Raw genomic sequence first — 23,659 nt, forward strand, 5'->3', positions numbered from 1 at the left:
ACAAGCCACAAGAGAGACGGGGGAAAGCTCCAGTGTGAGACCAAGGCCTTGCCAGCCCCTTGCACAGGAGAGAGGGTGCATGGAGCCGCTGTGTCCTTGCAGGGACACTCCTGGATGGAGCCCCCAGCTTTTCATGGAGGTCGGATTGTTCAAGATCATCCAGTGCAGGATTGTCCTTCAAGCGTGGGGTGAATCAGGGGACTTGTGCGAGACTAGAGTGTGCAACCCCTTCCTCACCCCGCTCCTGGCACAGCCGACTCCATTCTGGGCTGCACTCCAGCTGGGCCCCCTCCAGCTCCCAGATCCGGGGGGGCCAACAGGCCAAATCTGAGCTGCTCCCCTCCCCAGCAGGAGGCTGAGAATAGAGCCTGGGGGAAGGATTTACAGCTTCCAGTTCCCAGTGATGGAAAAACAAGATGGGCCACAGGGGTGAAGGTGACAAATCCAGCCTTGGTTTCTTTGCCCTGTAACCTCCATTCTTGCTTCATTTCTCCATCTCAAGGGGGTTAACACGCTGCAGGAACCCACAACAAACCCCTGCTGAGGGCCAAGGTGTCAAAAGGCTAAGTAGCCTTTCCCTTCCCCCTGCAGAGCAGCACAGGCAAATGGGGAAGAGCCTGAGAGCTGTGGGTCAGCTGAGTTTACAACTGGGGCTTGGAGAACATCAGAGGGACGTGCTGCAGGTTTGTGGGGAAGCTGTCTGATGGTGATCTTCCCTGGCTTGCCATGCCTCCACTGCTGGGCCACGGCAAAGGACCTCAGAGGCGCACACCTCCAGTCACTGGGGACAGGTAGAGAGAGGATGGAGAATGATGAGACTACATGAAAATCCCTCTGCAGGACCCCCACAGCAGTTGTCCCATGAGGAATGTTTCCGAAGAAGCAGCCCCTCTATGCTGTGGTCCTGGCCAGCAGACACCAAATGTCATCATGGCTGTGGAGTGGAGAAAGACTCCTGCAGGAACCAGCCCTGGAGCCAACAGGGACAGAAGCAGCACATCAGAGGCCACATGAGCCCACGGTCACAGGAGGAAACCAGGTGTCTCTGAGAAAGAGCCAAGGATCTCTGCTCCCCACAAGTCCTGGCAGGGGTGGGTGGGTGAGAAGGGAGATGAAACGTCACTGGAAAACCTCAGCAGGAGGGAAGGTGGAGCTGACGGTGCCCCATGGAGATGCCTTCTCGCAGGAGCTGGCAGTGCTTAAAGTACCAGATGGGACATTGTCCACCCCGTTGGGTCAGGCACAAAGAAATCCCTATCTCTGGGCTGAGCTCCTGTAGATGATGGGGTCTTCACAGCAAGGGAGAGGTACCCCGACCTTCACCCTCCTGTCACGTATTCCAGTCCTTTTGCAGTTCCTAGTTCGAACCCGCAGGTAACCTCCTCCCACTCCAGAGCTTCACTGTCAAGTCACTGAGAAACAAAGGTGAGAGGGATGGCGTGACCCGGGGGGTCCCGCAGGAGCCCCGCAGAGACGCGCTGCCAGGAGAAACGCTCCCACCCCCAGCCCATGGCGACATGCAGCCCACAAGACTTCCAGGCCCTTTTCTCTTAGCAGGAGGTTGCCCAATCCATTTTGGGGAGCAGACAGGCCCAATGGGGCTCAGCCTCCAGCTCACCCCACTGACAGCAACTGGGGACAAAAGGAAATGGTGACGGCCAGGGCTGACCCAAACGACAGGACTCCTGCACCCCTCGAATGAGCTCTAATTAGGTCAAAGCAGTGACATGGGGGGGGGAGCTGATATGGTGGGTCCCCCAGGGCATGGGCAGCTTTGGGGGTGGCTGACTCCCGCCCCACCATCCATGCAGGGGTGAGGGCAGGTCACGGCTTGCATGGAGCTGCCACAGTGGATGTGGGCACTCAGCAAGTTACAAAAAAGAGTAAACCAAAACAATGTGGGGGGTACGGCTGGGCCAAAGGGGCACGTCACTTCTAGCAAAGGTTTATCAAGTGGGGGAAAAAACGCAAAATAGTTTCATACCGTGAAGAAGCAGCTCAGACCAGAGAGAAAGAAAGAAAAAGAGAGAGGAGCAAAAGCAAGCAACAGAGAGAAAGACAGAGGGAGAAAGAGATGAAGAGAAAGAGAAAAGGAAAGAAAAGACAGAAGAGGAGTGCATGAGCAAGAGAGTCAGAGAGAGCAGGAGGGTCAAGGCAGACTAGTAGCACGGCCCTTTATGGCAAGGACTCGTCGTGGAAGGCAAGGGGTGAGCCCAGGCACGTAATTCCATAACTTTACCCGGCAGTCACTGTGGCACAGATGGGAGGTGGGGAGGAGGAGAGACAGAGAGAGACAGAGAAAAAGGAAGGGAGAAAAGGGACACAGTCGAAAAGAGGATATCAGAGTCTTGCTGCCAAAGAGGTCCCCGAGAGCAGCAGAGGACACCCAGACCCGGGGAAGAGGGTCCCTGCATGGGGGATAACCCAGGGCACGGGCAGGGGACAGCTGGGGAGCAGCTCTGGGCACTGCAGCGGGCAGGCCGTGTCGTGGGGCAGGCTAAGGCGGGCAAGATGAGATGAAGAAGTGGAGGGACAAGAAAGCTGTGAAACTCCCCCCTTCCCGCCCTCCCTGTCCCCTCAGCATAAACCCACCCAGCCCCAGGGATAACAGTTCAACCCAGGGGTCTCCCACCTCCCGGGGGTCTCACGAGTAGAAAGCCCGGGGCTCACCTGGAGGCAGTGAAGATGTGCTTTGAGTTGGTGCAGATGGCGTTGATGGGGCTGTCGTGCCCTTTTATCTCCCCAACCGGGGTGAAGGAGTCCACATTCCAGACTTTGATCATACCTCCTCGGCAGGCGCTCAGCACCATGGGGCGGCCGGGGATGAAGGCCAGGGCACAGACCCAGTCTTTGTGGGCATTGGGGATTTGCTGTAGGCACAGAGCAGAGAACATGACCAACCTCATCTGCAGCACCACCAGCAGCCTCACGCACCCAGCCTGGGAGGCTCAGCTCCTCACTGTCACCCTGGGGCTGATGTGGATTGCAGGGCTCCTGAGGAGTTAGAGTGTCCAGGCTTGGTTTGTCCCCAGGGCAGGAGACAACAGTCCTGCCTTCAGAGGGGAACTTAGCACCCATCCCTGCAATTGATGCTGCAGCCTGTGTGCCAGGGGAGCTGGCAATCCCGAGTGCCCTACAGTGCAAACTTAGGGGGCTACGGAGCCACCTCATGCATGCACAGGCAGATTCCCAGGAATGGGAGTGCCCTCCCTCATTAACTCAGCACAGAACACTGGCACCAGGTCCCTGAACAAGAGGCCCCCCCACGGCGCCGGCAGCAATGCTCCTCTGCCCCACATCACCCCGACAACCTGTGCTGTATTCTCCCCTCCAAACCTGGAGAAGTTCCTGCTGCTCCAGATCCCACTTCTTTATGCCATTGTCCCTGGAGCCGCTGAAGAGGACATCTCCCTGGATGGCCAGGCACTCGATGCCGTCATAGTGAGGGGGCTCAAAGTTGTGAGTGGGGCCAATATTGCCCACCATGCCCTCAGCAATCTCAAACACCTGGAGGAAAAACAGTAGGTGAGAGACTCCAGATGGCACTAGCAACAGAGGTGATCCTCTCCTGGAGAACTTGGCCATCACCCAGTTTTCTAGGCTCAGGGCACCCAGAGTGACACTGGAAAGGGGAGCGGGCATTGGCCAGTGGAGACGTGTTTGGGGCCGAGGTCTTGCCAGGAGTCCTGCCACCATTAGAGGAGGTCTGCCACCAGAGGTAGCCCCCATTCTGCTGTATTTTACTCATGGTGAGCTTTCACACACCTCCATGCATTGAGCTAACAGCTTGCAGCTGTCAGAAGAGTGGGATCCTACCTCCCTCATCACCTCACCACCCTTCTTCACTCCCCTGGTGACAGGAATTCAACCTGCCAAAAACCAGCAACAGCCTCAAAGGCAGTGACAAGCTCTTGCTGTGCTGTGAATGAGCAGGTGCAAAGCATCTGTATGAGGGAGGGGAATCGAGCAGAACAGGGAGAGCTGCTAATCTGGGTCACCCATAACATTCAAGTACCAGCCACAGAGCCCAAGGGATGAGAGAGATGCAAATACATATCCAAAGGTGCACTGGTGGACCAAGCAAAAGGCAAGATTTGAGGTGAGTAGATATACAAAAAACTTCACATGCAGAAGTGAAAAGAGAAATCTGGGCTTAGATTTCAGGGGGAAACAAGAGACCTTAGGGGCTGCCAAGATCTGGGCTTCCCTGTGGGACACAAGGCTCTCCTCTCCAAGGACAGTACCTTGACGTAGTGATCTTTGGATCCCGTGACCACCAGGTCGTGGTTGCTTGCCGTCTGGTTTACTGTGAGACACATCACAGGCCCGATGTGGCCGCTCAGCTTCCCAATGGGCTGCAACCTGAGTTGGATAACGTGGGTCAGCCAGCCCCTCCCCGGCTGCTGAAGCTCCTCCAAGGGGCTCTCCAGGCAGAGACCCCCACAGCCCTGGAGCCCTCGGGGGACTGTGACCCCGCTTTCGAGGACACCCCTCTTCCTAGTGATGCTGGGGGAAGAAGGCAGCCCTGGGACGTGCCAATGTCTGGCTACAGATCCCAGGCTGCAGCAAGGGGTCAGCAGCCCAGAGCTCTCCTGGCAGGGAGCGGGACAAGGACAAAGCCAGGGGCATACTGCTGCTCACCCCACATGTCTTCTCCCTTCTCGTAAGCTCTGCCCAGTTCACAGACAAACCCCCCACCCCAAGAAGCTCCACTGCTGCTCATCACCCCTTGGGTCCCATAGGAAAGGGTCCTGTAAGTCCTTATTCCAAGCAACTTCCACCACTAAAAATGTTTTCTCTTTCCTAGGAGGGGAGTAATTTCAGGCTGCTCCGAGCCAACAATGTCTACTTGACATGTACAGCTGTCCTGCCCACCCCAGCACTACCCCTCACCTGCTCAGCTCCCAGATGCGGACGGAGTTACCAGTGGCAGCATAAAGCGTGGTGCCAGTGGGGTTGAGAGCAATCTGGTTGATCTGGTGCTCCCCCTGCACGCTGGTGACAGTGCGGTTGGATGTCCCAGCACATGCGTCCCCAGAGATCACCTGGCCAGAAGATCTAAGGGAGAGAGAAGTCCAGGGGAGAGGATGAGCAGAGATCAGAGCCATGGAGAGCCCATGGAGGAACCACATGGGGCTGTTGGGTCCAGGCTGGTACAGCTGGGTCCCATGTCAGGGAAAGACCCTAGAGGTGTCACTATCTTTGTGTCCAGAATGGGATCAACAAGACCTCTGTCTCCTAGGCCAGTGCCCTGCTTGCAGAGGAAGCCAAGGATGTTGGGTGTGTGCATGACACGGAGCATCCTGGCCTGGTTTCCATTCAGGACCGCTTTTGTCTCCTCCCATTCCTCTTTGCTTCCTTCAGGGAGAGCTGGCTAGTGCTGGCAGTCAGCACAGGATGGCAGAAGTATTTGGCCTCTGCACCAAAGACAGAAGCACCTTCAGGCCAAGGCAGATGAGCTGAGGCTGGATGGAGGAAGGAGCTCTATGCTGGAGCAAGCTGGTAAGCCTGGCCTGCCGTACTCTCTTAACATTTGAGCCCTGCTCCAGACCAGCAGACCACAGCTACAGCCTGTCCCACGCTCCTTTCTGGTCCTCAAACTCCTCATAAAGATCCGGGTTTCACCGAAGAGCCTGTGATTTGCTCAGCTATGATGCCGTGAGGGGCTGTGCCTCCTCTACAGAGCTGCTCGCTCTCTTGGCCACCTCCAAAAGCAGCTGCAGATCTCTTCAAAGCTCTTCACCCTGAGCCTTCGCTGCAGGCTGTCCCTGCAGGTCCCCTCACCCCAAACTCTCTCCCAGCCTCCCTGTTCCCTAAGGATGCAGCACTGCCAGCTGGCACTAAGGCAGCTGGTACTTGGCCCTGTCCCCAGCCCCAGTAGGTCCTGGGACTAGTTTCTGTAAAGCCAGAGATGCCCAGAGTGCCCAGGGTCCCCGTTTGCCACGTACGTGAGGGTGCGGATGCATCGGGCTGAGTCCCGGATGTCCCAGACTTTGATGTACGACGTGGACACGGTGAACACGAGCCCAGTGTGGCTGCAGTACTTGATGGAAACCACGTTGTTTGGGTGACCCTTGAGGGAAGCAATTTCTTGGCCCGTCACCAGGTTCCACATTTTGCAGCTCCGGTCTGCGGGAGGAGGAATGTGACCAAGAGTGTCAGGCTAGTGTGGGGGGGGTGTCTCCCTCTGAAAGCATGGTGGCTTGGGGGCAATACCTCTTCTGAGCGCTGCCTCCCCCCACCCACAGGGCCAGAGGAAAGGAACGAGCCAGCCCCAGCACCAGGGCAGTCACGGGAAAGGCTCAGTGCTGAGGACAGGAGAGAGGTCCAGGAGGAACCATCCCCATAGTGCCCAGCACTCCACATATTCCCTTGTGCCAACTTCCTCCCATGGCATCTGCAGGCCAGCAACCTCTGCGTCCTCTCTGTCCATCACGCACCTTTGGACCCGGTGAATAGCAGCTCGTCGGTAGCATCCAGGCAGAGCACAGGCTTGGTGTGTCCTTCTGCCACAGAGACGCACTGCAGCGGGGCTGTCCGGGCATTCTTGGTCCCACCCACTGGGTTAATGATGCCCCTTGCATGGGAAAGAAAGAACGAGCATGGTGGAGTGTGTGTGCAAAGACACTGCGCTACACAGTCCCAGGGGCATGGGAGAGCAAGAGCTGCCTCGCTCCAAGCATCTTCCACTGCCTAGCAGTGCGAGGGGCCACTCCACCTGAACCTGGCATGTCTGAGCAAAGGTCTTTGTGGGAACCCTGGGAATCCCCCCAGGAGCAGCCCCTGCCTGCTGCCTCTGCCCCAGCAAGACGGACTCGGAAAGGGCGACTGCCCAGCGGCCTCTGCTCTCCTGCCGAACCTCCCACACCTGGCCAGCATGCACTCAAGCACCCAGGAGACTCAGCTCATCGGTCCTCAGGTCAGTCGGGGACAAACTGCTCTTCCTCCAGCCTGAAGCTCTGCTGGGACAAGTGTTTCAGGGTACCAGTGTCTTTGGAGGCTGTCAGCCTGTGGCTGGTGACATGTGGAGACCAGGTTCTGCGCCTTTACGTATGACCACAAGGGTGATGAAGCACAGCAGCAGCATTTGCACTCAGCGTCCCTGTTGCGGTGGCCATGGAAGCCCTGCTGGCTCCATGCAGGAGAGGACCTGTCCCTGCCAAACCTTCCTCCAAGGGACACCTGCTGCCTGTCCGTCTGGACACAGCATCTGTCAATCCCCTCCTCTTGAGCAGTGCCCAGGGAGCTGAGGACCAGCCCTTGCCCTTCCAGACCCCAGGGTGCATGGCCAACAACAGCTTTTCCCAGCTGGCGTCCCACAGCACAGCCTCCCCACAGCCATGGGGCCCTGGGCTGTGCTAGTCTCTTTCTAAAGGCAGGGAAACTGAGGCACGGGGCTGTAGAAGGGCAGGCCCAAGGCCACTTAAAGTTTGCATTAGTCATGAGGACCAACACAGCCTCATTAATTTGGGTTTGGAAATCACATGCATGTGATCTTTCTTTCTCAGCAGCTGCATTTACAAATTCAAACAGACCTCCCCTGACCCCTGGTGTTTCTACCAGTCTCAAGGTGACACTGAATCTAAATGGAAATCCTGGCTCCCCAGGGTGAGATGTTATCGATGGACCTTGTGTTGCTGCCTGATGATAAAACTGCCCAAGGTGACACAGCACAGACACATCTGGTGCCACCTACCCAGGCCATGGGCAATGTGAGGTGACACTTGGGTGCTGGAGGGCTGACGTTCCTAAAGGACAGGGAAAGGTGGCCTTTGTGTTGGGAAACCTCTGCAGGCAGGAGCGTGCAGTGGGACAAGCCCAGGAGCACCTTAACGCCAAGGCTGAAATCTGCACCACAATCTGACTTGTATTTCCTTGGGAAAACCAAACCACAACCCAGCACCAGGGAAGCACAAGAAGGTGTGGGGAGCACCTGGAGATATTTGCCTGGAAGATGCTTGTGAGAAGGGCACACCAGGAGTGCCCAGGGTTGCTTGTTCCCTTCCCCAGCATCACACCATCCTGCTGGAGAGCTGGGGGACAGGATGGGACATGGTGGCATCATGCTGATGAGAGCCCATCAGAGATGGAGGAGAACATGCTGCCACCCCAAACCAGCCATTGCCCATAGGTGAGGTTTCCAAGGGCTGATCAGAGCAGGAATGGTTCAAACTTGCAACCAAGGGGACAGTGTCAGATACTGGAGGTGGCATGCCGGGGGACAGCACACACAAGCTGGGAGGTGGGGGAGAACAGCAAGGCGCAGGTGGAGCATGCAGGGACAAGGGAGAGCAGACTCGTGAGACAGAGAGAAGGAGAGGAGGGAGGGATAATAAATAGAAAGTTGTCTATACCTCAGCACCTCCGAGACAGAGGAATCGCTGTCATCAGACCTAGGGGCAGAAAATTAGCAGGATTATGGGAGAGAAAACCCAGACTAGAAGAGGGAGCAGAGGAGTCAGAGATGGAGGATTGTTATTGCATCCAAGCCAGTGTAGGACAGAGAGAAAGAGGAAAGGAGAGGGAGAAAGAGAAGCACACGTGGAGAATCAAGGGAGAGGGCAGAGAAGCAAGAGGCACGTGAGGATCAGACAGCAGGTCTCCATCAGGGAATGTCAGCGCCGCTAGCGATGCTCCAAGACAGCAGCTGCCCGACCTGCTGCGGGGGGGGCTGGAGCAGCGTTTGTGGGTTGGTGCCAGTCCTTCAGCTTCCTGCGAGCCCCCATCCCACCTCACCCCATCCTGCTCCACAGCCTTTGCCATTGATCCACGTCTGGCACCGCCGCGTCCCAAGGAGGGCTCAGCTCAGAGGGCACTCAGCAGGCAGGGCACGGCAAGAGTCTGGCATGGCCCTTGAAGAGCATCTGCTCCCTCATGGAGAAGAGCAGGGAGTGAAAAAGGTGGCAGGAGGCTGGCTGGGTCCTGTGTTCCTACACCCCACCGTGGGCCCTGCTATGTGCCATTTGCTGTTCTGATGTCGGTCCCCCTCCCTCAGACCCCCCACCCCACCAGGACTTACTTATCCAAGGCAGACCCCTGGCTCTGGTTGCTCGTGAGACGAGAGAAGACATTGCGGTCGTTGCGTGGACGGGTGGGTGGGGATGAGGGAGGCGTGAAGCCAACATCTGGAGGCCTGAGCCAGGAAGGATTAGAGAGACAGGTGAGTTGGGAACTGCTCACCCGGCAGCTGCCTGGTGCACCAGGGCCCAGCCAGCATCTCTCCTGCTTGTCTGGGCCACCCAGCCTCTCCCTGCCCAAGTGACCATTTCTCCAGCTCCCGAGCTCACCTGGCAGGCTGCCCACGGTCATAGGATTTCCTCCTTGTCAGAGGCGAAGTGTCCGAGCCACGAGATTGTCTGGGACTAAAGCAAGTGAAAAAGAACACAGTGGGTGCCTTCCCCCGACTGGGATCCCTCCACGCTGAACACCCATGTCCTTCCCCAGCAGAGCAAAGGAGAAGTTGGGCTGTCCTGGATCACAAGATCAGGGGATGCCTTGAGTCATCCAATGAGTGCGGAGGCTTTTGGCAACCCAAGAAGGCTGACATCCCGGGGCAGTGAGCTGGGGATCCTCACACACCTCTCTTCCTTCCCTCCTCCTGGAGTACCCTTCTCTCCAGCTGCAGAGGACACCAACATACTCCTAGACACTCCCTGAGGCCCTCTGGAGAAATCCACCACTGCTTGCTGCAGGCAAGCCCGGATAGATGCACATTTGCTCTCACCCTCACTGCTCTGCAACTCCACAGACAGGGCACAGCTTCCCACCTGCTGGCTCATGCCTGTACAAGTTTCCCAATGCCCAGGAACCCCTCATCCCATGCTCACAAGGTGCTTCCTCGCGTGGGTAAGCTGATGGTGCGTGACACTTTCTCCTTGTAATAGGGGTCTCGGATGGAGAAGCTGATCCCATCCTCTTTGATCTCCATGAGGGATGCCAAGGACTTAGTGATGTTCTTGGTGGAGACGTCCAGCGTGGGTCCAAGACACTCAGCCGACACTGCCTTCATCTGCCCTGACAGCTTGGGCTCTCCCTAGGGCAGGACAGAGGGCTCAGGCACAGGCAGCACAGGGTGGGGACAGCAGGAGCAGTCGGAGAGCTGCGGGGTGGAGCAGTTCGTGCGCTCTGGCCACGGGAGGCTGAGCTCCCCCTGCATTGTGCTGGGATGCCCATGCTCTCCATGTGCTAAGCAAATGTGATAGCCTGTGCAGAACTGTCCTCCACCTTTCCCACAGTGGATGCAGCACTGCACAGGGTCCTCCTTGGTGCCCACTCAGATCTGGAAGGTACTGGTTGTGTGGTGGATGTTTTCCAAGTCTCTGGTGCTTCAGAGGACCACAGGACCAGGAGGCCTGGGTTCGCCCTCGGCTAGAGCTGACTGCACCCAGAGACCAGCCACACTGTCTTATGCCAAGCCTGGCTCTCCAAGGCTCAGACTAGCGAGCCTGAAGCATCACTGACCAACATGCCCTTCCATCCCTCCTCCCATTCCCTGTGACAGGGCAACAGAGAAAGGCCAACTAACCTTGAACTTGAAGTCATCCTGGCTCGCGGAGCCCTTCATGGTGAATGACTGGGAGATGCTACAAGGAGAAGGGAGCAAAGATGGAGCTTTATTGCTAAACCCCTTTCAGAGAGCTGGTTGCCATCAGCCCACCAGACTCCTTGGGTCGACCCCTGGTCCCCAGCACCCTTTATACAAGGGATGACCTGGTCTTCACTCCCTGCTGGTATCTAAGAGATATCTCTGCTCCCCTCCCCAAGGGCTGGGCACCACAGGAAAGCTTAGGTGGGGCTTTGTTCATCCATGTCCACCTGCGAGGTTCCATGGGTGGCTCCAGACATCCCACCCTGTCCTGGCCTCCCCAGCCACCAGAAGCTCAGGCAGGGCTGAGCTGGGCACTCACCTGCCATCCGAAGCCAGGCTGAACTCTGAGACCTCCTCATCCGTACTGGCGTAACCATTCTCTGTGCAGGAGGGAAACAGCACATCAGCAGCACAGAGGGGACCCCATTGTGCCAAGCCCCATCTGAACCATAGAATCATAGACTGTCCTGAGCTAGGAGGGATCCCCAAGGATCATGGAGTCCAACTCCCGTCCCTGCACAGGACACCCCACAGGTCACCCCGTGTGTCTGAGGACGTTGTCCAGTCTCTTCTTGAACACTGTCAGGTTGGGCCGTGACACCTCCCTGGGGAGCCTGTTCAGTGTCCAGCACCTCTGGGTGAAGAACCTTTTCCTCATGTCCCACTGACCCTCCCCTGGCACATCTTCTGCCATTAAACCACGCAGCAGAGGGGGCAGCTGAGGGGGTGTCTGGTCCTCTTCCCTGTGGTGTGGTGGCTGGAGAGTATATCCCCCCCAGCATCGCCCTTGGGGCAGCCCCAGACACACTGGTCCCGCTATGGCACCTCCAGGTGCTTCCGGGGGGGCTGGCACGGGGTAAACCTCACCCCACAGGCAGCACAACCAGCCTGAGGATGCACTGGTCCCGGGTCCCACCTTGCTGGACATTGTGGATCAGGGCCTGCAGCTCAGGGTGCGACTCAGCCTTCTCCCGCAGGGCGTCCAGGATGGCGTGGTTCTGCGAGGAGCTGGTCACGTCCGACTGCCGCAGGCGGCCCTCCAGCAGACGGATCTGGGCCTCCTTCTGTGCCACCTGCAGCCCCTGGGGATGCACAGCCACACCGGGCCTGAGGCGGGTGTCTCGGGTGCCCATCACCAGTCCCCATCCTGGCACCCTGCTCCCTGCTCCCTCCCCACCCACGGGAAATCCCGCCAGGCATCCAGGTCCTGGAGCGGCCCCACACCTTGTCGATGGAGGCCTTCAGGAAGTTGTCCAGCAGGAGCCGGGCTTCGGCCAGGGAGCAGGAGCTGATCACCACCGAGGTGTCCGTGGAGTCCAGCTCCTCCTGGAACGCAGAGGGATGGGCATTGGATGCAGCAGGGGAGCTTTGCTGCGGGCGTGGGACGGGCAGAATGGGCACCATGGCCAGCACAGCACCACTGCCAGCCTGCCCAGTCCCCACACTCACCCTCCTCAATCTGCCCAAGAGGCTACTGGAGAGATCAGAGAATCATAGACTATCCTGAGCTGGAAGGGACCCACCAGGATCATCGTTTCCAGCTCCTGTCCCTGCACAGGACACCCCACAGGTCACCCCGTGTGTCTGAGGACGTTGTCCAGTCTCTTCTTGAACACTGTCAGGTTGGGGCTGTGACACCTCCCTGGGGAGCCTGTTCAGTGTCCAGCACCGCTGGGTGAAGAACCTTTTCCTCATGTCCCACTGACCCTCCCTGGCTCATCTCCTGCCGTTCCCTGGGCTCTGTCACTGTCACAGAGCAGAGCTCACCCTGCCCCTCCTGCTCCTGCTGAGGAACCTGCAGCCCATGAGCTCTGCCCTCAGTCTGCTCTGCTCCAGCTGAACAAACCCAGGGACTGCAGCCGCTGCTCATCCGGCTTCCCCTCCAAACCTTCCCCAGCTTCGCAGCCTCCTCTGGACACTCTCCAGCAGCTTTATCTCCTTTTCTCCTGTGTCCCCAGCCCCGCACACAGTGAATGCTCCGGGTGAGGCCGCCCCAGCGCAGAGCAGAGCGGGACAATCCCCCCCTGCCCGGCTGGCCGTGCTGTGCTGGGTGCACCAGGACACGGGGCCCTCTTGGCTCCAGGGACACTGGTGGCTCATGTTCAACTTGCCATCAACCGGAGCCCCCAGATGGAGCTGCTCTCCAGCATCTCACCCCCCAGTCTGTCTGTACAGCCAGCGTTGCCACATCCCAGGTGCAAAATATGGCACTTGCCTTTGCTGAACTTCATGTGGTTGGTGATTGCCAAGTTCTCCAATTTGTCCTGATCCCTCTGCAGAGCCTCTCTGTCCTCAAAAGTGTCAACAGCTCCCCCCAGTTTCATGTCATCAGCAAACTTGCTAAGCAATTCCTCAAGTCCTGAGTCTAAGTCGTTTATAAAGATCTGGCCATGGAGATGGCCAACACAGCCTGGAGGCCTACTGTGTTGCTACAGGAATCCTGGTGCCAACGCTTAATTAGACACTAATCTGCAGACACCAGCATCACCCGAATCCACAGCAGATCATGTCACTGGCCCAAAGGCTAGTGTGAATTAACAGTCAGTGTAGGTGGCAGCTGCGGACAAGCTGGGGACAGCACGCAGCCTCCAGCCCGGGCTGCAGCCGCTAGAGGGAAGCCAGGAGCCGCTCAGCGTCTCTGCGGCGTGCACAGTGCGTAAACCGGACTCACAACCTGTGGGGTTTCTGCTGGATGTTTCCAGCACATGAAACTCCCGTGGGGACAAGGGACCAGCAGCCCCACAGGCAGGAGAGAGTCTGCAGCTTCCCAGCGTCCCAGGGCGGTGGGGCACCAGGCACCAGCAGCCTGTCTGTGTACCTGGCAGCACTCCCCTCCACAATTAACCACCTAATGAGAAGTGACTGTGTGGGTGCAACCCCATGGAGTGCATGGCACAGCCCCAAGAAGGGCTCAGGGATGCCCAGCCGGGCTGTGCCCAAGGACACCTTCACCTCCCAGGGATGCTCCTGGGAGGAGGCAGGGCGAGCGGGGCCAAGTACAACCGCCCACCTTGGTCTCCTCGATCTGCATGATGGTGGCCTGGCAGTCGGAAATGCTGTCATTGATGTAATCGATGTTGGCCCCCAGCACCTCGATCTCCTCATTCAGCTCCTGCAGCCCCTTCTGCTCCATGGGGCTCTCTGCCTGCAGTTTCGCCCTCTTGCCCAGCAATGCTTCCTGCAGCAGTGCCAGCTCCTCGCGTTTCTGGGGGAAAAGGAAGGGAAGTCAGCATGACTGTCCCACCGACCCACACCCACCACCTGGCCCTCCCTGTCCCCAGCACCGTGTCACCTTGATGAGCCGCTCCATGTCAGCCTCCAGGTTGACGATGGTCATTCTCTGCATGACGATGTCAAAGATGCGCCGCTCCAGCGACTGCCACTTGAGGCGGGCGGCTTTGCTGAAGGTCTGGCTCACCCCCTTCTTGGGGAACTTCTTCCTATAGCCGGAGTGGAGAAGAGGCACATGGGTGTTCAGCCTGCAACGTTGTGCTTTACCCCAAAAGGATGCCTAGGATGTGGCTAGTTGGGAGCAGAGGCAGCATCTGCATAGTTTCTGGACTGCTCAGCTTTTCCATCGCCCCTTAGTAAAGAGAGGGACAAGAGATGAGCCCAGCAGGGTTTGTGCCACGGCATTTAATGCTCATGGAAGGCCAGTACTGGGCTCAAGGCCAGGTGACAGTCAGTGACATGCTGCCAGCACAGCCTGTCACTGAGTCAATGGTTTAACACAGGCACAATAAGATGCTGGCATTCAACCTCCACCCCCAGCCAAAAGCCAGACATGGGAGTCCTGGGATGCCCCATCACCCCTGCAGCCCCTGCCCTGACCTGGCGGGCCGAGCCCCATTCACGGGGGACGAGGGATCTCCCAGGAAGTTGTTGATTTTCCTATTCCACTGGCGCACGATGCTGGAGACGGAGCGCGCACCGGACTCTGGCTCGGAGGAGGTGGTGCTGGCCGAGACCTCTGCACCTGAGTCCAGCATGGCCGGCTTCTGGCTCGTCCTGCCCGCCACCCGGTCTGACATGGGCTTGGCAAGACGGCGCAGTGCCGAGACCTGCCCAGAGGAGGACAGAGGAGAGGGTCTCAGATGGACATCCCCAGCCCAAACCTGTCACCATCACCCCCAGGTCCTCATGGGACCAAGACCATCAGCTCTGGAACCCAAAGCCCCAGGGCCATTTGTGCCCCATGGGTTGTCCCCCTTCTCCCTTGTAGCCCATCCCCTGCCCCAGGAGATGAGCAATTCCTCTATTGCTGCAACCATCTCTCACCTGCTTACGAAGCCATAAAATCCCCCCACCCTTTTGGGAAACCTGCTCCCAGAGCTGGCACTGTCTGAGGATGGGATGTCTCTGAGCCAAGCACTGGGGCCAGGACCCCCATGGGGTTGGGGGCTACATGGATGCAAGCCCCACATCCCCACCCCTCACCTCCTGAGTTTTCCTCCGCAGAACGATTTCCTGCTGCCGCTTCTGAGACTCCAGAGCCCGGATCTGAAACTGCACGAGAGAGAGAGAGAGAGAGACCATTGGGGTCCTGCCCAGACACCCCAGCAATGGTCACAGTCCCAGGGCTCCCACCACCAACACTTGGAGCAGTTACTTTGGTATCAACAGTCTCACTTGGGAAGCCCTTGGGAGCCACTCAGCCATGAGTGTTCTGTTGCAGCCGTGCAGCCCCTGCAAGGCCATGGGTGCAGCAGGGCCCTGAGCTTCACCAATGGATATTTATAAGCACCTCAGAGTGTCAGAGCAGCATAAACATCCACCCGCAGGCAGCCCAGGTCCCCTGCTGCACAGGGTTGCCCAGGGACACACAGGCAGGCTGGGCTCTCACCTCCTGCCGGCGCTGCTCCTTCTTGAGCTGCGCTATCTCCCGATTCCTCTTGGTCTCCGCCAGTCGCCTCCGCTGCTGCTCCTCCCGCATCTGCTTCATCAGCGCAACCTGGAACGGGAAGGAGATCTCCTTCAACTGACACCCAACTGTCCCAAGGCACCCACCCACCAGACAGACAGACAAATGGACAGACAGATGTCCTGCACTTGCCACCAGAAGTGGAAAACATCACTTCTAAGCAGGGAGCCAGACTTGACCAGGTAATGCCCTCCCTGCCCTGGAATGTCCAGGTACCTTTGCCTTCTTCATCTCGGCCACCTCTGCCTGCAGCTTCCTCAGCTCCCGCTCGTAGCGGGACTGGTTCTTGAGCAGGCGAGCGTGCTCCTTCTGGGCTGCCTGGAGCTTCTGCAGGTCCCGATTCATCTCCTTCAGCCGCTTCTCGTAATCCGCTTTGATCTTGTTGGCTTTCTCCTCCGTGTAGCACTCCATGGTGCCTGGGGAAGCGAGGAGAGGGCTTGTGATGGCCATGCACCCCAGGCTCCTCCTGCAGCTACACACCCTGCCTGGAGGCACCAGGTGCTGCTCCCTCCCTGTCCCACCAGCCCACTCCCCACAACCCCTCTGCTCTGGCCCCCTCACAGGCTGCGGTCTGCCTGGGGGCACCCACTGGAGACGCGTTAGGGCCCAGCACAGGGTGGGGGACAGTGGGTTATAGCACAGTCGCTGGGCTGAGAGAAGCTGCAGACCTAGACCTACAGCCATGTGCATGGGTGATCCTGCCCTGCTGAGCCTAGAGCTGAGCTACACCACCAGATCTATGGGGTCTTCATGTGCCCCTCAGCATCTCAGTTTCTCCAAGAGCTTCCGTATCTCATGAAGCGACATTCAAGCCTAGAAGAGGCTTTGCCTCGCCATCCTTTCCAGCTACCTCTCCGGGACCAGCAGGGTCAGGAGCTCTTCAGCTGACTAGTCCCACTCCCATGGCAAGACAAGCAGGGTCTTGGGGGACCCAGGAACTCAAGCACAGGCAAGGGGATGGCAAAGCTCTACCAGAGCCAGCACTGCATGCAGAGGGTGGATGGTTTGGCTCCAAGTCAGCAGGGCTGGAGCGGGGACTGGGGCTCAACACTGCAGGGATGGGATCCCACAGGAGACACGGTTCTCACTGAGGTTCTGCAGGACTCGGTCCCGCTCCAGCTGTGTGTCCCGAATCTTGTTCTGCAGCAGGATCAGCTTCTCCTCGTACTGGTGCTTGAGGGTCTGCAGGCGCCGCTGGCTGTTCTCCAGCTCATCAATCAGCTTCTGCTTGATCTCTATCTCGCAGGTCAGATCCGCCAGGTCAGCCTGGAAATTCACGGCTGGAGACCAGTGGGAGACAGTCAGGCTGGGAAGGCTGGAGGAGCATCCCTCTCACAGCCCCACTGAGCCACAACACGAGGGCAGAGGGAACCAGTGGGAACACACTTTGCTGGGGAGCAGCAGCGCCCCAAAGGGTGTTGGAGACTCCCTGCAGCAAGCCTGGTGCTTTTCCAAGCTATGCAGAGGAGATGTGGCTGGGGCACCCCCGTGGATTGCCCCTTCCCAGGACCAGAGCTCAGTGGCAGGAGGCACCAGCAAATGCACCCCTATACCCCGGGCTGCATGTGGGGCTCCACACTTTACCCTTCTCCTCTGCATCTGAGTCTGAGTCCACCAGGCTCTCTTCACTGCCTGAGTCCTCATCTTCATCCTCACGTCCATCCTCTTCCTCACAGCCACTCTCATCCTGTTCCTCCTCCTCCTAAGAGATGAGTGGCCAACCTCAGCTTGCAGCACAGCCTTTCCCTTCTCTCTGCAGCAATTCCCTCCTCCAAACCCGAGCTGACCCCACAGCGATGGGCTGCAGCCCCCACAACAGGATGGAACCTCCCACACAGGGTGCCCAGGGGCTGCAGCCGCATTTCTGGACCCCCAGCAGCTCTGTGCCCTGTCCATCCTTGAAGCCATCCTCTCCCAGCTGGGCCGCGCTGCATCACCCAACCCCTCTTCACCTATTCTGGGACTCACCTCTTCCACCTCGTTCTCATCTGTCTCCTCCTCATTGTCCTGCTGCAGTTTCTGCCGCCTCTTGAATGCCTCCTTCTCTGGGCTGCGGGAGAGCAGAGGTGTGTTGGTGAGTCCCAGCGCGGGGGTGCCCAGGGATGCTCCTGCTTTTGGACCCTTTGGGGAAAACAGCCCCTGGGATTGTGTGGTGGGTGACAAGATCAAGGGCAAGGCAGCAGCAGGAGGGGAACCCAGGCATCTGGGTTCTGTCTTGTTGCTCTGGCTTTAGTGGGGATGGGGGAAGCAGGACACCCAAACCCACAGGACAGACAGGGACCAACACGCAGCCTCCCCCTTCCCAACGCTGCACAGCAGCTGCCTTCACCTTTTCCTCTGCTGCCTCCTCTCTTTCTTTTTCAGGCGCTCCAGGTCCTGCTTGGCCCGCCGGAGCACATCGGAGGCCTCTGTGTCCACGGCAGCCGCCGGGCTGCACAGGCCAGCCAGGCCCGGTGCTGGGGATGAGCCCATGGAGTAGGGGGGCCGGGCAGAGACACGTGAGAGGCTGCGACGCAGAGACTCATTCATGGACTCACTCTCCAGTAGCTTCGTCCTAGGGAATGGAGATCACAGAATCACAGAATCACAGAATCACAGAATCGACGGGGTTGGAAAAGACCTCAGAGATCATCCAGTCCAACCCTTGGTCCAACTCCAGTCCGTTTACTAGATCAGGGCACTAAGTGCCATGTCCAATCTCAGTTTAAAAACCTCCAGGGGCAGCGAGTCCAGCACCTCCCTGGGCAGCCATTCCAATCCTGACCACTCTCTCTGTAAAGAATTTCTTTCTAATATCTAGCCTAAATTTCCCCTGGCAGAGTTTAAGCCCATGCCCCCTTGTCCTATTGCTGATGCCTGGGAGAAGAGACCAATCCCACCTGGCTACAACTGCCCTTCAGGTAGTTCTAGAGAGTGATGTGGTCAAAGAGGGGACATCCCACTGTCCCCAGATGAGGGCATCTTGCCTGGTTTTAGGATGGTGTGAGCCAGGGACAGTGTCACCACACACCCATTCCCATTCACGTTGGGTCAGGAGGTCAGGATGCTGCAAGACAGGGTTGCTGTATCGCACAAACAACTGTGATAAACCCAGCTTTGGCGGGTCAGCAGCCCCTGGGAGACACCAGGCACTCCCATCAGGATCTCCCTCTACATCAATAGCCACACAAAGAATGAAAATGGCCAAAGGATTGCCTGGCACCAAGGCTGGGACTCCTACAGCCCCACTGCAGCAGCAATGGAGTCAGCTGCTTCTACATCGGGGCTTATGACTGACCCCAGCGATGCCGGAGCATGGAGCTGTGAGCCACACCTGGGCTCAGACCCCACCATGGCAGCCTGGGGACCCGGGGGACGGTCCAGCCCCAATGCCCAGCTCACCTCAGCTCTTCAATCTCCCGGATGTAGTTCTGGATGAGGGCACCGATGGCTTCATTGCCGTCACCTGGAGGAGCAAGGCACAGGTGGATCCAGGCAGGACGCGGGCTGTCCCACAGCTCCCGCCCCGGCTAATCCACCACGCCATGCACCAGTCCAACCTCACCTGCTTTGGCCAGCATCAGATTGGCCTCCTGACTCATGAGGTGGGTGACCCTGCTGTTGATCGCGTCGATGGCCTCCTGCATGGCCTTCACCCGCATGCGCAGAGCGCTGTTCTCCTTCTGCAACATGGCGTTCTCGCGGAAAAGGTCGCTGTAGCCCTCCGAGCCATCTTCCCCGATGACTCGCTTGCCCTGTGGGGACAGGAGGGGAGTCCTTGAGTGCAGGGCGAGCTGGGACATGGGGACACACCACTGCATCCCTGGGGGCAGCCCCAGCCACTAGAGCAGGGCAGGGACAAACCTAAGGACCAGGAATGCTCAACAGGCAGAGGGTGAGAGATGCCTCAAGGCTTCTCCCTGCCTTGGTATCCCCAAGAGACTTGCCCAAGGTTCTGCCTGTGGCAGGGCAGGAGCTGAGCCCCCATCTCTTAAGCTTCCTGACCTCTCCCAGCAATTACCCCATCAATAGGGGCAGGGCACGGTAAGCAGGAGGGTCTTTCCCACAAAAACCGCCCCAATTCAAACACGAGGAGGAGGTTTCCTGCTCCTGCCTCCATCCCGCCTTGGCTGGCCACTCACTGCCTTGTACTCCATCAGCTCCATCTGCAGGCGGGCGATCTCAGCCCGCAGGGCACTGATCTCCTGACTTGTCTTGTCCTGGTTCACCACCACCTTGTTCTTGATGTTGCGAGCCCGATTGGCATACTTGAGAGTGTTCAGGGTCTCCATGAAGTCCCGGTCAGATGGGCTCACACAGGCAATCATGATGGTTTGGCTTGGAGAGGTGAAGATCAGCGTGAAAGGACAGATTCCCCCCACCCCGCGCCAACTCAGCACCTGGAAACCTGGGACCCGGCACAGGCTGTGTGCCCCCAGACACCCCTCCTAGACCCTTCTGTGTTCTATAACCAAGGTAAAAACTGGGTTCAGTCCCTCCCAGAGCCAGAGCGCCAGCAAGACCCCATGAGTAACACATCGCACTGCACTGGGCAGAGCCAGCCCCCACCAGGCAGCTCACACCTCTGAAGATTGCTGGGGAAGAATGAGAAATACCCCCAAAGCTGGCAGGGAATTCAATCCATCCCATGCTTGGCAACACCACCTGCCAAGTCCCAGATCCGCAAGGGCTCTGCAGTGTTTTGCACCAGCTAATTCTGCCAAAGCTGGCTAATTGCGCCTGGGACTCATAAGCAGCCCAAGTCTTTACATCTGCAAAATCATGCACTGCCCGTCAGGAGGCATCATCTCCCCTCTGGGCGACCCACATGGTATTTGAGTCTTGAAATAGTTCCTGCAGGGCTCCCTAGACCCTCGGCCTTGTTTGCAGTCTGCTCCCAGGGCTCAGCCCTGCCTGGGACCCCCTTACCTGTTGCCCCCGAGGGAATCCTGCAGCAGGCGGGTGAGCTTGGAGTCGCGGTAGGGCACATGCACAACTTTCTTGCTCTGGTCTCCGAGGGCACTAATGACATTCCCCAAGGCCAGCTACCAACATAAAGGAAAGCACACCCCAAATTCAGCCCCTGCTGAGAATACAGCTGTCACGTAGCCAGCACGACAGGCCCGGGGCGTGTGCTGCGGCACAGGTTTGGGGTGCCGGAGGCGGAGGCGTGGGGCTTCCCTTGCCAGTCTCAGCACTCATCCCCCCTTCCCTGGGCTGTGCCTTTCTTCTACATGCAGTAAGAAGCAGCATCAAGCCCTGGAGATTTTTATAAGCTCAAGTTAGCAGACCTCAACCTTTTGGGTACTTGCACCTTGTGCCCAGCTGTACCTCCTCCCCATAGTCAGAGCTGTGCCCTCACCGCTGGTGTTCTGGACTATGCGTATTCCTGCCTACAGGGCCAGGCAGCATAAAGTCCAGCAGAGACAGCAGCAACCCCAAGAGCCCAGAGCAGCTCCAAGCAGGACCCGAAAGCTTCCCAGGCTCCCCCCGTCAGGCCCTGCCTCCCCCTGCCCTTGCACACTGGTGTCCGGGGCCGTACCAGACCACAGTTGATGGAGATGCCTTCCTTTGCTCTCTCGCCGGTAGCACCTGTTCGTTTCAGCCTTTCTGAGCCAGCCAGGTCTACGAAGTGGAACTTGGCCGTGAGGGTCTCGTACTCAGTGGTGGGCTGGGCTCCATCCAGGAGGCTGGGCACCTCCCCATTCACCTGTGGCCAGGCACACATGGAGAGGGTCACCACCACAGCCCTAGAGCAGGCAGGAGCTCCCTTGGCCACACAGACCTCAGCAAAAGCCTGAGTGTTCACCCTCCGCATCCAGCCCCACAAGGATGGGGGAGAGAATCCCAACAGCAGCTTGCTTGGGGACATTCCTTGGGCCAGACTATCCCTGCCTTGGATGGGGCTGCTCCAGGGCAGACCTCAGCTCGCATTAAATGCTAATGCTGGCTATGGCTGCAAAGAAGAAAGGCAAAGCCCTGCCTCTCTTTGCAAGACTTCAAACCCTCTCTCCTTTCCAAGGGACCTCCTGACACACTGCCTGGGTGTCAGATCCAGGAACAGCCCAGCCGTGGGGCAGGAGCACATCTCACCAGCTCCGGGCGCGTGCACACTCTCATCTGGCACAGGTGAATGGTGAAGATGGCATGGGACCGGGAGCTCTGCACGTTCATCTGGGTGCTGGCGGTGGTGCGGGACAGAGCGCCCTGTTTTAGGCACTGGATCAGCTACAACGACACGAGGCAGGGAAGAATGGAACCTTGAAGCACCTTTCAGGGAGGGAGGACAGCAGCCTGACGCAGCCCGGCAGGCACACGGACCTCTCCCTGCATCATCCCGAGGCTGCTCTGTCCTGTCCCAGTGACATCCCCCACTCACCCGGCTGTACCCACATAGCACATCCCCGGCTGGTGGGCACCCCACTGCCATCCCTCTTCCCCGCCTGCCCCATTCTGCACCCACCTCGTCCTGCGAGCTAATGAGGCGCGACGTGACGCCCGTGGTGTAGATGCTCCCACTGGCATCCTCATGGATTTTGATGTTGGATTTGCGGTGGCGCGCGTCAGGGTCACGGGCACTGTCAAACAGGTCCAGAATCTCCTCATTGTAGAGCTAAGCGGGGTGGAAGCGGGTGCAGGGTGAGTAGCAGTAAGCAGGAGGCTGCCAGAGCCCAGCGCAGCGGGACCGACAGGAGCTGCCTCCTGCTGCTGCAGCCCTGAGAGCCAGGACAGGCGCACAGCTGGGGACGCGCACGTGTTCACACATATGTGCACATGAGTGTGCTTAGGCAAGGCTGACCAGGACAGCTGGTGCGCGTGCAAGCGTAGAAGAGGACACACATGCATGTGTGTGGAGATAAGAGATGACAAACAGCTGCATGCAGGGGTACCCTGCATGTGGGGGTACCCTGCTGGGACACGATGCCCGGAGGAACGGTGCGTGTGCGCGGGGGTGCACACATGTGCCTGTCTGCCCCGCAAAGCTCCCAGCTGCAGCCTGGGCTGGTTCCAGTTCCCTACCCTGTCTTGTCACACTAAGAGCTGTGTGGGAACCAGGACACTTTCAGAACCCTGTCCCCAGAACCTGAGTGGACACCCAGGAGCTACGCACCCCCCAACCAGCCCTGCTCACCCGGGGAGCCCCCAGCTGCAGGAGCCAGTGCAGCCCCTCTCCCATCCCAGCTCCTCGAGGTCACCTCTGCCAGGGAGAAAGGGGACAAGGGGGACCAGGGAGTGCTGGACAAGCAGGGAAAACCCTGAGGACCCAGAGCTGACCAAGGATGCTCTCATCGATATCTTGTCCCTGCAGCATCCTCTCTCACCCTGAGGCAGAGTGACACCCCTGCCTGTCTGTCCCCCCTGCCACCACCACTAAATGCCACACATCACCCTGTCACACCCAAGTCCCAGAGCAGAGAGTAGGGTCACCCAAGGACCATAGGCTCCTGGCCAGCAGAGCAGATCAGGCTAATCCATCCCTGGCTGCCCCAGGTGCAAACAGGCAGCCCAAGGGTTTAAACCCCACTCTGACAGCCTGTGCCCAGGAGCAGAGTCACAGGACAGGGATCAGCGGGGCCAAATCCTTTACCAGCACCAGGACAGCAGGGTTGGTAACCAGCACCCAAAGAGGCCACATGCCCAGGCTGGCACAGGACATGGCCACCGAAGCCACATGGTGGCAAGATCACAGCACGAGGCTCCTCTCTCTGCCTGTCTCCTCTGCGTTGTACTCCAGATCAGAACACCAGCCAGGTAAAGTATGTTCAGGAGCTCAGCTTTGCTCAGCGCCACCCTCTGTTTTCTCACCAAGGCCTTAAACCAGTTCCCATATTGAACCTCTTTGCACTTTCACCCCAGGACCAGCCCCCAGGGAAACTGCTGCAGACACACAAGGTCCACGGGCTTTCTGGGACAAACTTCTCCAGGGAAAGAAGCAGTTAATAGAAGAGGCTTTTGAAATGAAGAGGCCAAAGCAGGGGCGGGAGAGGATGCAATGAAGCATTCTCAAGGTCAAAGATGCAGCAAAGGACATGGGAAATAATGCAGCCCTTCCTCAGATCTCCAAAAGAATGGCAATTTTTTCTCTCCTTGTTTCACTGGGAAATGCTGGTCCAGACCCAGGGGAGCAATAAGCCACCATCCCAAACCTCAAACAGGACTAAATGAGCCCA

General features: G+C 58.3%; 1 protein-coding gene across 1 annotated transcript in view; it reads right to left on the minus strand.

The window, feature by feature from the left end:
• Positions 1 to 842: 842 nt before the first annotated feature.
• Positions 843 to 23,659, minus strand: part of KIF21B (kinesin family member 21B) — a gene marked incomplete at its 5' end in the record, with an annotated part of 35,153 nt that continues 12,336 nt past the window's right edge. Inside the window, 32 exons of the mRNA XM_082069125.1 lie at positions 843 to 1,412; positions 2,671 to 2,870; positions 3,337 to 3,507; positions 4,245 to 4,362; positions 4,894 to 5,058; positions 5,949 to 6,129; positions 6,441 to 6,577; positions 8,355 to 8,393; positions 9,020 to 9,133; positions 9,288 to 9,362; positions 9,828 to 10,033; positions 10,526 to 10,583; positions 10,908 to 10,968; positions 11,505 to 11,670; positions 11,813 to 11,914; positions 13,599 to 13,793; positions 13,881 to 14,028; positions 14,420 to 14,649; positions 15,026 to 15,094; positions 15,432 to 15,539; positions 15,726 to 15,925; positions 16,598 to 16,789; positions 17,094 to 17,211; positions 17,478 to 17,559; positions 17,839 to 18,063; positions 18,891 to 18,954; positions 19,054 to 19,243; positions 19,631 to 19,826; positions 20,418 to 20,533; positions 21,031 to 21,198; positions 21,582 to 21,716; positions 21,952 to 22,101. Coding sequence (XP_081925251.1) covers positions 1,358 to 1,412; positions 2,671 to 2,870; positions 3,337 to 3,507; positions 4,245 to 4,362; positions 4,894 to 5,058; positions 5,949 to 6,129; positions 6,441 to 6,577; positions 8,355 to 8,393; positions 9,020 to 9,133; positions 9,288 to 9,362; positions 9,828 to 10,033; positions 10,526 to 10,583; positions 10,908 to 10,968; positions 11,505 to 11,670; positions 11,813 to 11,914; positions 13,599 to 13,793; positions 13,881 to 14,028; positions 14,420 to 14,649; positions 15,026 to 15,094; positions 15,432 to 15,539; positions 15,726 to 15,925; positions 16,598 to 16,789; positions 17,094 to 17,211; positions 17,478 to 17,559; positions 17,839 to 18,063; positions 18,891 to 18,954; positions 19,054 to 19,243; positions 19,631 to 19,826; positions 20,418 to 20,533; positions 21,031 to 21,198; positions 21,582 to 21,716; positions 21,952 to 22,101 — 4,434 coding nt within the window. The 3' untranslated portion in view covers positions 843 to 1,357. The remainder of the gene's footprint in view (positions 1,413 to 2,670; positions 2,871 to 3,336; positions 3,508 to 4,244; positions 4,363 to 4,893; positions 5,059 to 5,948; positions 6,130 to 6,440; positions 6,578 to 8,354; positions 8,394 to 9,019; positions 9,134 to 9,287; positions 9,363 to 9,827; positions 10,034 to 10,525; positions 10,584 to 10,907; positions 10,969 to 11,504; positions 11,671 to 11,812; positions 11,915 to 13,598; positions 13,794 to 13,880; positions 14,029 to 14,419; positions 14,650 to 15,025; positions 15,095 to 15,431; positions 15,540 to 15,725; positions 15,926 to 16,597; positions 16,790 to 17,093; positions 17,212 to 17,477; positions 17,560 to 17,838; positions 18,064 to 18,890; positions 18,955 to 19,053; positions 19,244 to 19,630; positions 19,827 to 20,417; positions 20,534 to 21,030; positions 21,199 to 21,581; positions 21,717 to 21,951; positions 22,102 to 23,659) is intronic.

This window comes from Streptopelia decaocto (genome assembly GCF_964273445.1).
Source record: "Streptopelia decaocto genome assembly, chromosome: 19".
In the NCBI taxonomy this organism is placed as follows: domain Eukaryota; kingdom Metazoa; phylum Chordata; class Aves; order Columbiformes; family Columbidae; genus Streptopelia; species Streptopelia decaocto.